Here is a 15,504-nt window from a genome sequence, read left to right as displayed (position 1 = left end):
GCAGCCACACCATCAACCACCACTCCTCTCCTACAAACTGAGTTTGGCCAATCTCCTTAACATTCCACAGCCTTCATCACTGCCTCCCAGACCAAGAATAACCCGTAATACTAAAAAAGTCACAACTGTACAGTGTCCTTAACATCTCATCTAAAGCACTCTCCCATCCTAAATTATTTGTATTATCTAAGGGCCCCACTTCCAGCCCTAAACCTCCATTTGATCATACTGCTTTGGTGAAGGACCTCCTTTCCTTCACATGTAATATCCATTGGAAGTATTGCTGTACAACCAAACCCCAAAACCTTTCCAACCTGACATTGAACCTGGTCTTGAACAGTTGACACCACTATCTCAACTTTATCCACCACCACTACCTCAGAATCATCCCTTACAAGCCTTGCAAGAATCCTCACGTCCAACATTGCCTCACAATCCTTCCTCAGGTCCCTATAACATGACCCTAACCTGTCCTCTGCAGAATTCCAGGCTCTATGTTACCTAAAAGCTGATGACTCCATGTTTATCCTCCCAGCAGACAAAGGATCTACCACTGTAGTACTTGACCAAAAGGAGTATGTTAGTGATGACCTACGCCAGTTGTCAGACACCTCCACTTACAGCATCTGCCATCAAGATCGCATCCCTGTGATTCAAACTGACTTGCAGTCCCTCCTTAAAACCTCAGGGCCCTCATAAGGACTAACACCTCAATCCATAGAACTTCTCACCCCACCCAAACAATGCACCCCCCCCCCCCCCCCCTTTTAGCTTCTTCCTAAACTCCACAAATCCAATCATCCTGGCCATCCCATACTTGCTGGCTTCAAAGCACCCACCAAATGTATATCTGCCTCAGTTGATCAATACCTGCAACCCATAGTACAAGAACTCCCAAAGATACCAAGCATTTCCTAGGTTGTCTGAAATCTGTGATCAACCCACTCCCGCCACACACCTTGCTTGCCACCATTGATGCAACATCCCTCTCTGCCAACATCTCCCATGTATATGACCCACCTGCTGCTGAACATTTCCTCAGTCAGCACCCACCTGATTCCAAACCTATGACATCCTTCCTACTCACCTTCATCAACTTCATACTTACCAACAACTACTTCACCTTTGAGGGGCAGACATACAAACAGATCAAGGGTATGGCCATGGGAACTAGAATGGCTCCTTCCTGTGTCAACGTTTTCATGGGTTGCTTGGAAGGGGCTTTCCTGGGATTCATTAGTGTTCAGTCTCTGGTTTGGTTGAGATACATTGATGACATCTTTACCATATGGACTCATGGTGAAGCCGACCTGCTAACATTTCTGGAATCTCTGAATATCCTCTCCCAATTAAATTTCACATGGCCCTATTCTGAATCCCATGCCACTTTCCTTGATGTTGATCTTGTCCTCACCATAGGCCAGTTACACATGTCCGTCTACATTAAACCTACCAACAAACAACAGTACTTACATTTTGACAGTTGCCATCCTTTCCATGTTAAACATTCCCTTCCATACAGTCTTACCATCTGAGGCAAACATATTTACTCAGATGCAGACTCTTTACAGCAATACATCACCATTTTTACCTCTGCCTTCACTGCATATAATTACACCCCCAGTCTAGTTAAAAAGCAGATTTCCCGGGCCATCATGTCCAATCCTGGCACTGCTGATCCCTCCACAAAACAACTTCGCAGCACTCCATTGGTGACTCAGTATTATCCTGATCTGGAATGTGTTAATCAGCTACGTCAACAGTGCCATGATTTCTAAAATCATGCCCTGATATGAGATCCATTCTGTCTGAAATTTTTCCCACCACACCTGGAATAGCTTTCCATCACCCTCCCAATCTCTGCAATATTCTTGTCAGACCCTATGCTCCTTCTGCACCCATCTCCCTACTCTATGGCTCCTACCCCTGTGACTGTCCCTCTTTCAAGACTTGCCCTATGCACCCTGCTACCGCCATCTATAATGGTCCTGTAACTGGTGAAACATATACTATCAAAGGGAGAGCCACCTTTAAAATGACACACGTCATATACCAGCTTTTATGTAAACACTGTTCAGCCTTCTACATCAGCATGACTACCATCAAGTTATCAATTAGGGTGAAAAGCTATAGGTAGAGGGTATATACAGGCAACTCCCAATATCATGTTGCAAAGCATGCTCTACAATATGACAATCATGACCTCGGCACCTGTTTCACTACACGTGCCACCTGGTTTCTTCCCTCAGACACTAGTTTCTCAGAACTCTGCAGGTGGGAACTAGCACTACAACAAGTTCCTGCTACTCACCACCCACCTGGCTTAAATTTATATTAATTTCTTTTGTCTCATCTTTTCTTCACTGTAAATTTTCTTTGCTTCACTCCGTTTGAATTTCCTACATCTTTCATTGTCTTTGTCATCTATTTTTCACTGCCCGCTCCTACCTCTGTTACCTACAATGCATTTAGCTTCTCACTCTTATTAACCATGCACAGTGCTTTAGTAGTGATTTCTGTCTTGCATGTTACCCTGCCTTCCACCTTTAAGCTCTCAGGTTTCCAAAACTGGTCCGCTGCAGTCCCCAACAATCCGTCTTCCATTTTCATCTCGTATAATAATTCTCCCCTGATCCATGGTTCTGGGTGACTTTCTCAAAATCTACCTCTTTTCCTAGACCTGTCCAGTCCTTTTCCTTCACTCTTCTTCCTTCTGCTTCAACCCTTATCTCTGAAGAAGGAGCCACTGGCTTCAAAAGCTTGCCAATCACAACAGTCTTTTATGTGTGTGTGTTCTGTGTTGCTTGGTGAGTAGATTTTTTTATCTATCTAGTTAAATAGTCATGTTGGTAGACAGTACTACTTGAATTTAATTATTTACACATTTGGCACTTTGTGTTTGGAGTTGGTTCTCCACAGTGCAGGAATCGGCTTTCTTCTATGGTGTCAACCTGAACTCCACTGAATCCATTTTAAGTGCTAATGGGAAAAAAATTACCAGGAAATGTTAGCTGCAATGCAATTATGGTCTGCACAACTACAAGCAACCATTTAACAAAAAATGTATAATAAGCATAAGTTGTTGCAATGTAAGAATGTAATGTTTGATTTTTGGTGTAAGCTAATTCATTAAATAATATGTATGTTGAGGATCTTGTACATTTGTCTGAAAAAATAAAAAAAAAGCATGAAAACTCCCACTTATGCAAAAATGTGAAACGGAGAGTAGTTTAAACTTATACATTATGTTGTTGTTACCATAACCTGTATTTAATTATGTACAAAATAACAAAATTCCACAAAATCAGTTTTTTCTTTTTTGAGACAAGTTGTGCATATTATTATTATTATTATTCTTATTATATTATTATTATTATTTTATTGTTATTGTTATTATTGTTGGTGGCAGTGGCTGTAGTTTAAATATACTGATAAGCATTACTGTTATAGAGCAGATGCTGTTAATTTCACACTCTCACAGTTAGCTGACACGAAAAATTTGTGAACACCCAAAATGCATTTTAACGAGCCGCCACTGTTTGAAATTACCTGATTATAGAGCTTACAATAGGTGCCTACTCCAGCTCCAGTTAATGTCTAATGCCAGAGATGTACATATTCAGATATATTTAATGTGTGGCTGTTGGCTACTAAATGTGAGTTACTGAGTTGTGAGTTGAATCCGAGGCTGTATATCATTTTAAGCTGGTGTAACATGCTGTAATTTCCCAGTTATGAAGATGCTTGCACGTGATGAGTGGAACTAGTCAATAATGGAATGTTGTATAAAACTGGTGGCTGCTCTAAAATATTAATATTACTGTTATGTTAAATTTCTGTACAGTTGAGCTATCAAAATATTATTAAAGAACAGAAGAATTAAAATTGTAGCATGATCAGAACCTAGCAACTAAAACCCATAAATGATTACTAAAAATGTTTGTTATTAAGAAACAGAAGTTTTCATATAGTACTTACCATATAGCATAAGCAACTTGACTTGCTGTGATACCCCAAACAGCCTTCTGCCGTGAAATAGTATACCAGTTAGATGTTATAAACATTTCAGTAAATACACTCACACTGCTAACTGTATGGAGGCCATGGTTTAACCAAACAGAAAAACACTGATCCAAAATTTTAGGAAATACCAGTTCACGGTCTATTAAATATATACTCCAAAATACCAATGATATAGCCTGTGTAAGAAGAAATGATTGTATAAAAAACTGTCTCACTTCTACCTATTCACATCAGAAGATGTTTTGCATTCATCCCAGTTCCCAGAACTCCTGAAGATTGATGTTGACTGTAGATATTGTATCACAGACACAGTCCCTTTGACTGTTCAGAGATGTCATTAAACCTGCTGAAGATGTAAACAACAATGCATAAGCAGTGCCTATTAGATGGAGGGGTCCCGACAGCCGATCAGTTCCAGTCATTCTACCTGGAAGGAGGTACATGGCTCGTGTTGTCTGTAGTACATCCATGCCTAGATGGTCAACATCACAGTTTGATCATGTCCACATTGTTACTTTATGCCAGGAAAGGCTCTAAACAAGGGAAGTGTCCAGGCGTCTCAGAGTAAACCAAGCGAAGTTGTTTGGACACGGAGGAGATACAGAGAGACAAGAACTGTCAGTGACATGCATTGCTCAGGCTGCCCAAGGGCTACTGCTGCATTGGATGACAGCTATATATGGATTATGGCTCAGAGGAACCTGACAGCAATGCCACCATGTTGAATAATGCTTTTCGTGCAGCCACAGGACATCGTGTTATGATTCAAACTGTGCATAATAGACTGCATGATGCGCGACTTCTCTCCCAACATCCAAGGTGAGGCCCACCTCTACAACCATGACACATAGCAGCATGGTAGAGATGGACACAAGACCATGGTGAATGGATCGCTCAGAATTGGCATCACAGTCTCTTCACTGATGAGTGTCGTATATGCCTTCAACCAGGTAATTGCCAGAGACGTGTTTGGAAGCAACCTTGTTAGGCTAAACACCTTGAGTACAGTGTTGTCCAGCAAGTGCAGCAACGTGGAGGTTTCCTGCTTTTTGGGGTGGAATTATGTGGGGCCAATGTACGCCGCTGGTGGTCATGGAAGGCGCTGTAATGGCTGTATGATAAGTAAATGCCTCCCTCCGACCGATAGTGCAACCATATCGACAGCTCATGGCCAATAATTCACACCATCATCATGCGCATATTGTGAATGACTTCCTTCAGGATAATGACGTCGCTGAACTACAGTGGCCATCATGTTCTCCAGACATGAACACTATAAACATGCCTGGCGTAGATTGAAAAGGGCTGTTTATGGACAACATGGCCCACCAGCCATTTTGAGGGAGCTACACCGAATCACCATAGAGGAGTGGGACAACCTGGACCAACAGTGCCTTGATGAACTTGTGCACAGTATGCCACAATGAATACAGGCATGCATCAATGCAAGAAGCTCTGCTACTGGGTATTAGAGTTACAGATGTGTACAGCAATCTGGACCACCACCACTGAAGGTCTCACTGTATGGTGGTACAACATGCAATGTGTGGTTTTCATGAGCATTAAAAAGGGCAGAAATGATGTTTATGTTAATCTCTATTCAAATTTGCTGTACAGGTTCTGAAACTCTCGGAACCGAGGTGATGCAAAACTTTTTTTGATGTGTGTATCTGCAGTTGCGTATAAGACTACTATATATCTCAAAAGTGACATAGTTTTCCCATCATTGTTATGTAACCTTAAAATATTCATTGAATTACACATTTTTATGTCAGTCACTTATCTCATAGGATAATGTAAAGTTCTCCAGAAAGTTCTTCCTACAGTCGATAAGAGGGCAAACAAAAACCTAGGCTAGCGTCTGTATAATCAAGTTTCATGTAGTTCCTGCTCAAGATGATTGAAGAAAATATTTAAAACCAAAGTATCAACATTTTCAGCATACAGTAATTAAGTAAGACCTTATTCAGTTGTGGAATTTAAAGATATATGACTTATAGCAACTGATCTGCACCATTTTCAAAAGGAAAGTTTGCCAAATTTATCTTCACTCCTTTCCTGCACCAGGCTAATAATATAACTCAAGTAACACTATACCTAAATAAAATTCATGGCTTAATACCAGAATTTCTGCTTTGATGCTTGGGTTAGTCCGTTCATGAACCATGGACCTTGCCATAGTGGGGTAACTTAACATGACTCAGTGACACAGGAAACCAAACTAACATATGGTTCCTTAAGAGAGGCAGCAGCTCTTCCAGTAGTTGCAGGGACAATCATCTGTATGACTGACTTATCTGTCCCAATAACATTAGTCAACATGACTTTGTTACGTTGTAGTGTGAACTGCTGGAAGAAAGGGAAAATTACAGCTTTGTATTCCCAGAGACATGCAGTTCAACTATATGGATAAATGGTGATGGCATCTTCTTGAATAAAATGTTCCAAAAGTAAAACACTCCCCGATTCGAAACTCTGGGAGGATCTTGTCATTAGGAAAAATTCTGATGTTCTATGGGTCAGGACATGTTCTGCTAGATTCTTAATCAGTTAGATACGTTATAGAATCTAAAAAGGGAATGGGATAAATTGAAGTTAGATATAGTGACAATTATTGTAGTGCAGTGGCAGGAAGAACAGAACTTCTGGTCCATTGAGTACAGTGGTTTCAGTGTATAATCAGATATGGGTAATGCATAAGTAGGACTAATCATAAATAAGAATATATGATCATGAATGAACTACTGTGAAAGGGAAAGTGAAGACACTGTCATATCTAAGATAGATAAAAAGCCAAAGCCCACTACAATAGTACAAATATATATGCCTGCTGTCTAAGCATCTGATGAAGAGGTAAAAATAATGCATGATGAGATAAAAGAAATCTGTCGATTGGAATGTGATGGAGGGCTTTAATTAAATAGTAAGAAAAGGAATTATTCATCATTTGTCTTTACAGCTCTTTCAGTAGCCATGTTGCAGACAGAACTGCTCGACATCAGGCCCGCCTGTTAATCAAACAACTGTTTATACATATACATAAGCCCAAACATATTCAGCACCTTTGTATAAAACAAAATTACATTTATAGATAAAGTGGCTTGTCAACTCACCAGCCAAACTTAGAGTAACGCCATTTAATTGTGGATGACAAGCTACCAATATCCAATAATGTATTAAAGGTCCTATGTAACCAAATAATGTGGAAAAAATAGAGTGAATGACAACAAACAAAAACTGTTTTGGGGTCTAATTTCATTATAATAATTATTACTTAAAATTGTTTATGTTTTACAGTACTGAATAAACAAAACATACTGAAGTGGGCACAAAGGTGCTGAAACAAATTTGAGTTTATCTAAAAAAAATAGTTGCTTACATAACAGGAAAACCTTACATCCAATAACTTAGGGAAAGATAGAGAAGGAAAAATAGAAGGAGAGCTTGGACTGGGGAAAAGCAATGAAAGTGTAAGCCACCAGATAAAAGTTTTGTCTGAACACAATTTAATGATTATAAACACTTGAATTAAGGCTCATGTAAGAAGGTTGTACACAGGTAAGAGACTGGGAGACATCAGAAGATTTCAGATAGGTCATATACGTTAATGATAGGACAAAGATTTGGAAACCTGATTCTACTGTGTTATTCTTATGTTTTGTAACATGGAAGTTTTCATTACCTGTAACAAAAAAATATTAATGGATAAATGTACTGGGATGTGAGTGTAAAAAAATCCAAGATCCTTAAAGAAACAATTAAGTTACAACAGTAGTGACAAATGTTTTTTGTACTTAAAAGTTCTGCTAATCTGAACCCCAGTAATCCAATGGTTTGGTTAATCTGAACATGAAAAATGTTAGTCTAAGTATGGAAAACTGTGTGGCAAATTGCTGTACATACACATTATTTTAATTTACACAGTACAGTAAACATGTATTAGAAAAATTGACAAGAAAACATTAGGTTTAAACAATGCATAACAATGAAGGAAAAGATGTCAAACTTACTTAAATGCAGCGGACGTTTTATATCTACTTTTTAGTTAACAAAAACTGACTCATTGTTTTTTGGAGAAATAAAGACAGTCTGTTATAAGATGCATAGTTGCGCCATCATCTCGTAAACATCAAATCAGAGGGTGTAGCAGTGGGCTGTTGCTCCAAATAGTGAAGTGCGAGGTCAAGGGCGGCAGCTGCATCACTGTGTGGCACCAGCTCTCCTTTGTCACTGTCAAGTTTATTGTCACCTCCATCACAGCAGTCCACTTCTTCCTGGTCTTGAGTCATGGCAGCAACTAAATCAGCATCAGTAAGGTTCTCCTTCACACATGTCCCATTCACTGCCATCCACTCATTTACGACTCCTTCACAAATGTCTTCACATCCAGAGATTGTCTGTATCATTTGTCATAAATTTTCCTCTTCATTTTCAAATAAATTGTCCTGAAATTCGATAGATGTCCACAGTTTTCTCCACAAATTTCTCAGAGTATTTTCTGAAATATTCTGCCATGCCTCAGTGGCCCAATAAATAATGTCCTTCATGCTGGTCTTTTTTATTTTGTCCACTAAAGGAATGCTATCATCTTGGATCAGCATTATTAAAAATTGCTTTCTGTAAGTCAGTTTTAATGTTTGTGCTATGCCCTTGTCCATCAGCTGTAGAAGTGGTGTAACATTCGGCAGAAAAACTTCGCCACAATTTCTCCGTCACATAATTCCTTAGTGCTGGGTGAGATGATGCATTATCAATCAAAAGGATTGCTTGGGGAGACAAATGATTTTCCTTAGTAAACCTTCAAACAGAGGGAACAAACTGGTCATGAAACCATCCATCCATGCATTTCTCTGGTTGTGATAATGTACAGGCAGGGATGTCATTTGCAGTTTTTAAAAGCTCTGGGCCTAGCAGATTTGCTGATCAGCATTAAAGGCAGCTTGTAATTAGCAGCAGCAAGCTGCATGCTAATAATGTCACACGATTTTTGCACATTTTAAAACCAGGAGCATGGTCTTCTGCTTTTGATGCCAGGGTTTTTGATGGCGATGTCATCAAATTAAGTCCAGTCTCATCAGCATTATAAATTTTTTGGGGAGAATACTTTCTCTCTCTTATCATTTTTTCAAACTCACCCAAGTGTTCCTTCACTGTATCATGGTCAGAAGAAAGCTCCTATCCAGTAACTGTTAGCTGACGAATTCCATGACTTTTTGAATCTGTCCAACCAACCCATACTCTCACTAAAAGACTCATCATCATTCATTAATTTTTTCAGGTAAGCAGCCTTCTCCTGAAACAGTTGTCCACTCAAAGGAGTTCCCCTTTCTTTCCTGCATAAACCAAAGGAAAAGACCTTCATCCACTTTATCGTACTGGGACTGTTTCAAAGTCTGCCGAATTTTGAGTGTTTTACCTCAAGATGTTGCACAGGACTGTTCAAGCTTCACTTGGTTCTTCTTCCAATCACAAATGGTTGCTTTACCATCGCCCAGTCCCATTGCCAATTTAGATACGTTCTCACCATTGTCTGTCTGCTTCAAAGCATTCAGTATTTCTTTGAGAGTTAACGTTGCATGTTTCGTTTAACTCATGACAAAAATGTGTACACCACTACAACTGAATGAATACAATACAACTGTTAAATGTGTCAGCAATCAAGAACTAACATAACCAAATGCTTTGTGAGCCAACTGGCAGTACATTGACCTCAGACACTACAGAGGTATCCACAATGCTCAACACCAAGGGCAGGGAGTGAGAGTGAGCCATTGTTCACACACTTATTCCCATTTGTTACCGTTGTGTACTTACTTATCTGCTTGATATACTTCATTCTAGAAACATGTCACCATAATTCTGGCTAATCCGAACAAATCGGTAATCCAAATAAGGCCCGGTCCCAATTACTTTGGATTAATGGGACTCTACTGTGCTCTGATAAATAAAACAGACTATTTAATTTTGTTGCAAAAATTGAATTTTCATTGGCAACAAGAGATAAGTAATTATATTTTTTTATTACGCAGGGCCTGTTCAAGGTCCAAGTGACACAAGACACTGCTTGGTGGCCAAACTGAGAGGTGCACTAGAGGTGCCACAATTGTAAGATTTCTACACAGGGTGTATCAAAATTAGTGGCAGCTGCTTCGGTGCCAAGCTGAAAGGCAAGGCAAGATTTGTATACAGTTTGTATCACAATTAATAGCAAAAACCAACATGGGTGAGAATGTGCAAAGGGAAAAAAGGAGAGGGGCATGAAATGGCAAGTCACTTGTTTGGAAAACTATTCTCAAGCTGGCCCTGGCACTACAATAAGTAACCTGTGTATGTTTTTACTCAAAATTTTTAGGTATTATGATTTTGATGCAAATATCATATTTTTGAGAAACTGAAAACTTTCTTCTCTGTATGGTACTTTGTCCATCATTGTCTTTGCTTCTGTTGTACGTTTACATTTCATATTTGGAGTATTATGAAGTCATCTTTTTGTATTACAAAAATATGCAATTTAGGTATTACACCCCATGATCTAGTCAAAACACATTATATTTAGTATGATCAAACAATGGAAACCACAGGTAGGAATATCAGCAATGTAGGAAAAGATTGATTGCTACTTACTGTAAAGGTGACATGTTAAATTGCAGACAGGCACAATTAAAAGACACATACACAAAGCTTTTGGACACAGTCTTCACCAGCAAAAGATAAACACACCATTTGTACACACAAGCAAGTACACCTCAGACACACATGGCAGTCAACTCTAGCATCCCAGGCGAGAATGTAATTATCACGTGGAATGCAAGCAATAATCTGGGAGGGCAAAACAGAAACACACACCATTCATACACACAAGCAAGCACACCTCATACCCACATGACTGCCATCTCTAGCATCTCAGGCCACAATGCAACTATCATGTGGAATGCAAGCAGCAATCTGGGAGTGGCAAGGAAGGGGAAGGGGTAGTAGCGTATGGGAGGCGAGATAGACAAACACTGTCTGGCAGAGTCTCCAAGGGCTAGAATGCCGACAGGTGCAGCATCAGGAGGTTGTGGGATAGGGAGGTGGGGAAAAAAGAAGAGGATTGGGAAGAGATGGGTGGCTGGGTTGTCAGACAGGGGAGCAATCAAATAGGGTAAGAGACAAGATTGCTGAGGAGATGATGGGACAGAGGGGGTGGAAAAAGTTGGGTGGAGGGTGTAGGAACAGTATGTTACCAAAGGTTGAGGCTAGGATAACTACAGGAGTGGAGATTGTTTTCTAAGGATAACCTCCATCTGCACAGTTCAGAAAAGGTGGTGGTTGAGGGAAGGATCCAGGTGGTTAAGCACCCATTGAAGTCAAGCATGTTATGTTCAGCTGCATTTTATGCCACAGGGTGGTCTACTTTGCTCTTGGCCATTCATCCTGGTGGACAGCTCATTGGTAGTCATACCAATACGACAGGCTGTGCAGTGATTGCAGCAGAACTTGTAAATGATGTGGTTGCTTTCACAGTTGGTCAGGCCCCTGATGGGGTAGGATAAACCTGTGACAGGACTGGAGTAGGAAGTGCTGGGTTCAGTGAATTGGACAAGTCTTGCACCTGGGCTTTCCACAGGGATATGATTCTTTTGGGGTGAGGTTGGGGTTGATAGTGGCATGGGGATGGACTAGGATGTTGTGGAGGTTGGGTGAGCATTGGAACACCTCTTTAGGAGGGGTGAGAAGTACCTCAGACAGAAAGTCCCTTATTTCAGGGCAAGGCAAGATGATTGGTAATCAAAGCCCTGGTGAAGTATGTAGTTCAGTTGTTCCAGCTCAGGGTGGTACTGGATGACAAAGGAGACACTCCTTTGTGGCTGGTTTTTGGGGAGTGGTGGGAGGACTGGGGTTGTGAGGGGAAATGACATGGGAGAGCATTTTGCAAGCTATGTCTTCAGGATAGTGCCTGTCCTTGAAGGCCTTGGTGAGACCTTCAGCACACTGAGCAAGGGTGTTCTTGGTACTGCAGATACGCCATCCCGGGATACAATTGTTTCGTATCTTAAATTTTATTGTTGACATATAAACAAATATAAACTCTGTAATAATTGTAAACACTTGGAAGACGAAATGCTACTATTCTTAAAGGATCTATTTGGCCTTTAGTCGGAAAAGTGTTAGCAAAGCAAAGTATTTAACAGTTTTGTCAAAAGTATTGTTTGTGTAACTTGTATATATGTTAATTCCGTGATTTAAACAAATAATTAGGCTTAACCCTTGTAGTAATAAAAACTGATAAAAAGAACCAATTTTTTCAAAGTATTCAGTTTTTATTTTTATTTTTTTTTAACAACCATATTGACCAACTAGGATCATGTTAACAACTTCAGTTCCTCTTCTTCCTTTGTTGTTGTTTCCTATTTTTCCAGTATTCCCTCATTTTCTCCCCATGAAGTCTAGTCCTTTCTTCTGTCCATGTTGTTCCCAATTTTTTATTTCTTCTGCTTTGAAAGTCTTCCAGATTCAGGAATTTGATTTTAAAACAGTTTCTTTATGCTATTTCTGATTCTTTGATGTTGTTTCTTACAAGATCTTTTCTTACTTCTGTAATCCATGCTATTATCGATTTCTTCTTCTGGAAATATAGGAGTATTTGTTTTGTTAGCCTATTTCCATCCATTTGCTAGAGATGTCCAAAAAAAGGTTAATCTTTGTTTGGCCATTACTTCAGATATTTTTTCTATATTTTTGTAGCTCTCCTCATTACTTCTCATTTTCCAACCATCTGCAGTTTTCATTGCATCCATTATTTTTCTAATAATCCTTCTTTCCAGTACCTCTAGTTTGTCCATCTTATAGTTCATCATTAGGCATTCAGATCCATATAAACATTCTGGTCATACCACTGTGGTGTAGTGTTTTAGTTTTGTTTTTCTAGATATGCATTTCTTGTTGTAAATATTTTTGGTCAAACCATATGCTCTTTCCATTTTGTTAATTCTTACATCTATTGTAGATTTTTTATATTTCTCATGAATTTTGTTTTTTCAGCTGAAATTTTGAGACCAGTTCTGTTTGCTAATTTTTTCAGGATGTTTATTTGAGTGACTGCTTCTATCAGGTTTTCTGAAAGTATTGTGAAATCATCCGCAAAAGCCTAGCAGTTTACCTTAATTTCATTTGTTTTCCTTGCCAGAGTTATTGGTTCAAATTTGTGATTTTTTAGCTCCAAATTCCAGATCCTTACAATTTTTTCTTGAACACAGTTAAACAGTAAAGGTGATAAACCATCACCTTGTCTAACACCAGTTTTTATTTCAAAAGGCTGAGATACTTCTCCCATACATTTGACTTTAGATATTGTATCTGTTAGTGTCTCATGAATTATGTTTGCTAGTCTTGATTTAACACCGAATTCTCTAATGAACATTTCTATCATTTCTCTGTCTATACAGTCAAATGCTTTCTTGAAATCTTTAAATGACTCTGGACAGTTTAACAACTTTTCAAAATAATTTGCTAAAATTTCACAATTTTCTTTATTATTTAATCCTATTTTGTCATTTTCTTCTTTGAAACAAATACTTGGTGCCTGATATCTTTAAGTATGTATTTAAAGGTTTGGTAAAAATTTCTAGAATTATTTTTGGTGAAATTTTCTTCTATTTCAATAAGCTGACAATTTTCAAAGTTCCTTTTGATTTGCTGTATTATTTTTGATGTTTCTTTTCTTTGCTGTACATCACAAAAATTAGGAATGTTAAAATAATCAGAAATGGGGAATTTGATTCAGATCATTATCTCTCTAAGATTAAAATAAAATTTCTCTCATCTAAACCAAAAAAGGCGACCAAGAAAATGATCAGATACAACACCACTACAGGTAATATTACAAAAGAAAATATAGAAAAAAATAGAGAATTAATTGAGACTAGGTGATTGGCGTGAACTCCAGATGACAATAACTCAAGCAGCAGAGAAACCTTTAGGATTAGCCAAGAATAAAAAGAAGACATGGTGGAATAAGGAGTGTGAAGAAGCACTAACACAAAGAGCTCAAAAATGAAGAAAATGGAGATGTTCGGAAAAAAAGGAAGACCTTGAACAATTCAGACAAAGTATTCAGTTAATTTAATGAGTTAAGTTTTAACTGTACATTCTGTAAATTTAACTTTGAACAATGTGTAGTTTCAGCACCTATTATTGTGAGGACATATAAGTGCCTGATTTTTTACCCTGACACAGTCAATCCATGTCCAAGTTTATGCTTCAATTTAACTATGAAATAAGTGTTATACAATTAGGCCATGTGTTAAAACAATGACCGTGTCTGCTCCATACATACCTTTCTATTCTTCAAGAACTGTGAACTTTGTGGTTAGGTTTTTACTGCTAATATATGTTCAGTAGGAAACTAATGTAGCAGTTTGTGGATGTTTGCCTGAAAACTATTAATGTGTCTTATCGAAAGTTAAACAATGGTGCACTGGCCATATTAAATGTGTATATGGGGGTTGTGAAAAGTGAAAGTAAACAACTGTGAAATGCAAATGAGCACCTGTCAGCTACATTATTTACAGTAGACAGTACTGCTCTTCCACCCCCTATTTTTTCAGCCAGTATGTTGACACTGAGGACAACAAATGAAGAAATAAAAGAAGATGTCATCATCACAAGGTACAATAAACTGCCACCGTGAGGCATCCAGGATTGTTGGGTTTGTGGCTTTGGGGAGCACGTAGAAGGTTGGTGCGTGGGTTTGTCATAGGAGTGAGGAGGGAAATGGATTCGAGGGAGATGTTCTGGGAAGGGTATAAGGCCTTAAGCAGAGACTGGAATTTTTGTTGGAAAAGTTTAAAGGTGGAGAAGTCAGACAACTGGCATAGGCCTTCTGCCAGGTAGTCACTGTGCTTCAGCACAACAATGGGGTATCTTTGTCTGCAGATAGTGGACAATTAGGTCAGAATTAGTTTTGAGATTGTGTATGGCTGTTCTTTCTTGTACTGAAAGATTGGTGGTTTGAAGAAGGAATGTGGGGAAGGATGGTGAGGCTAAGTAGGATGTAAAGAATTCCTGGAAGGTGACCAACGGTTGGTTAGGATAATGAGGGAGGATAATGGTTGGATGAAGGTATGATCTGGAAGAGGCAGCATTCAATGTTGTTATTAGGATGGGTTTGGTTGGAGGGATTACCACCATTCCTGGAACAATGGACCCTTGCTCAATCTTTCTGTACCAATTTAGAAAAGTATCCCTTTCCCTGGCTAATACCCAGTCCCACATCCTATTTCTCAAATACTGCCTAAACCATATAATCCCCTGATATGGCCTAAATATAAAGATTCCTTTCTCTGGATCCCACCCCTCCTTTCATGATGGCCTACATGTCTTCATATTCTACCAATCTCTGGGTCTCACAAACATGGTGCTGCAAGAATGCATCTTCATGGCACAGGCATCCCAGAACCACCTTTACTCTCTCTGCAAGATACTATTACCCCTGCAATC

At 39.0% G+C, this 15,504-nt stretch overlaps 1 protein-coding gene across 1 annotated transcript in view; it reads right to left on the bottom strand.

Moving 5' to 3' along the window:
- The window catches only part of LOC126336903 (androgen-dependent TFPI-regulating protein-like), an 84,954-nt gene that overhangs the window by 45,974 nt on the left and 23,476 nt on the right, over positions 1-15,504 (bottom strand). The window contains exon 3 of the mRNA XM_050001030.1: positions 3,979-4,199. Coding sequence (XP_049856987.1) covers positions 3,979-4,199 — 221 coding nt within the window. The remainder of the gene's footprint in view (positions 1-3,978; positions 4,200-15,504) is intronic.

This window comes from Schistocerca gregaria, chromosome 2 (genome assembly GCF_023897955.1).
Source record: "Schistocerca gregaria isolate iqSchGreg1 chromosome 2, iqSchGreg1.2, whole genome shotgun sequence".
Classification (NCBI taxonomy): Eukaryota; Metazoa; Arthropoda; class Insecta; order Orthoptera; family Acrididae; genus Schistocerca; species Schistocerca gregaria.
Note: the sequence above shows the minus strand (reverse complement) of the source record. Positions and strands in the feature narration are given on the sequence as shown.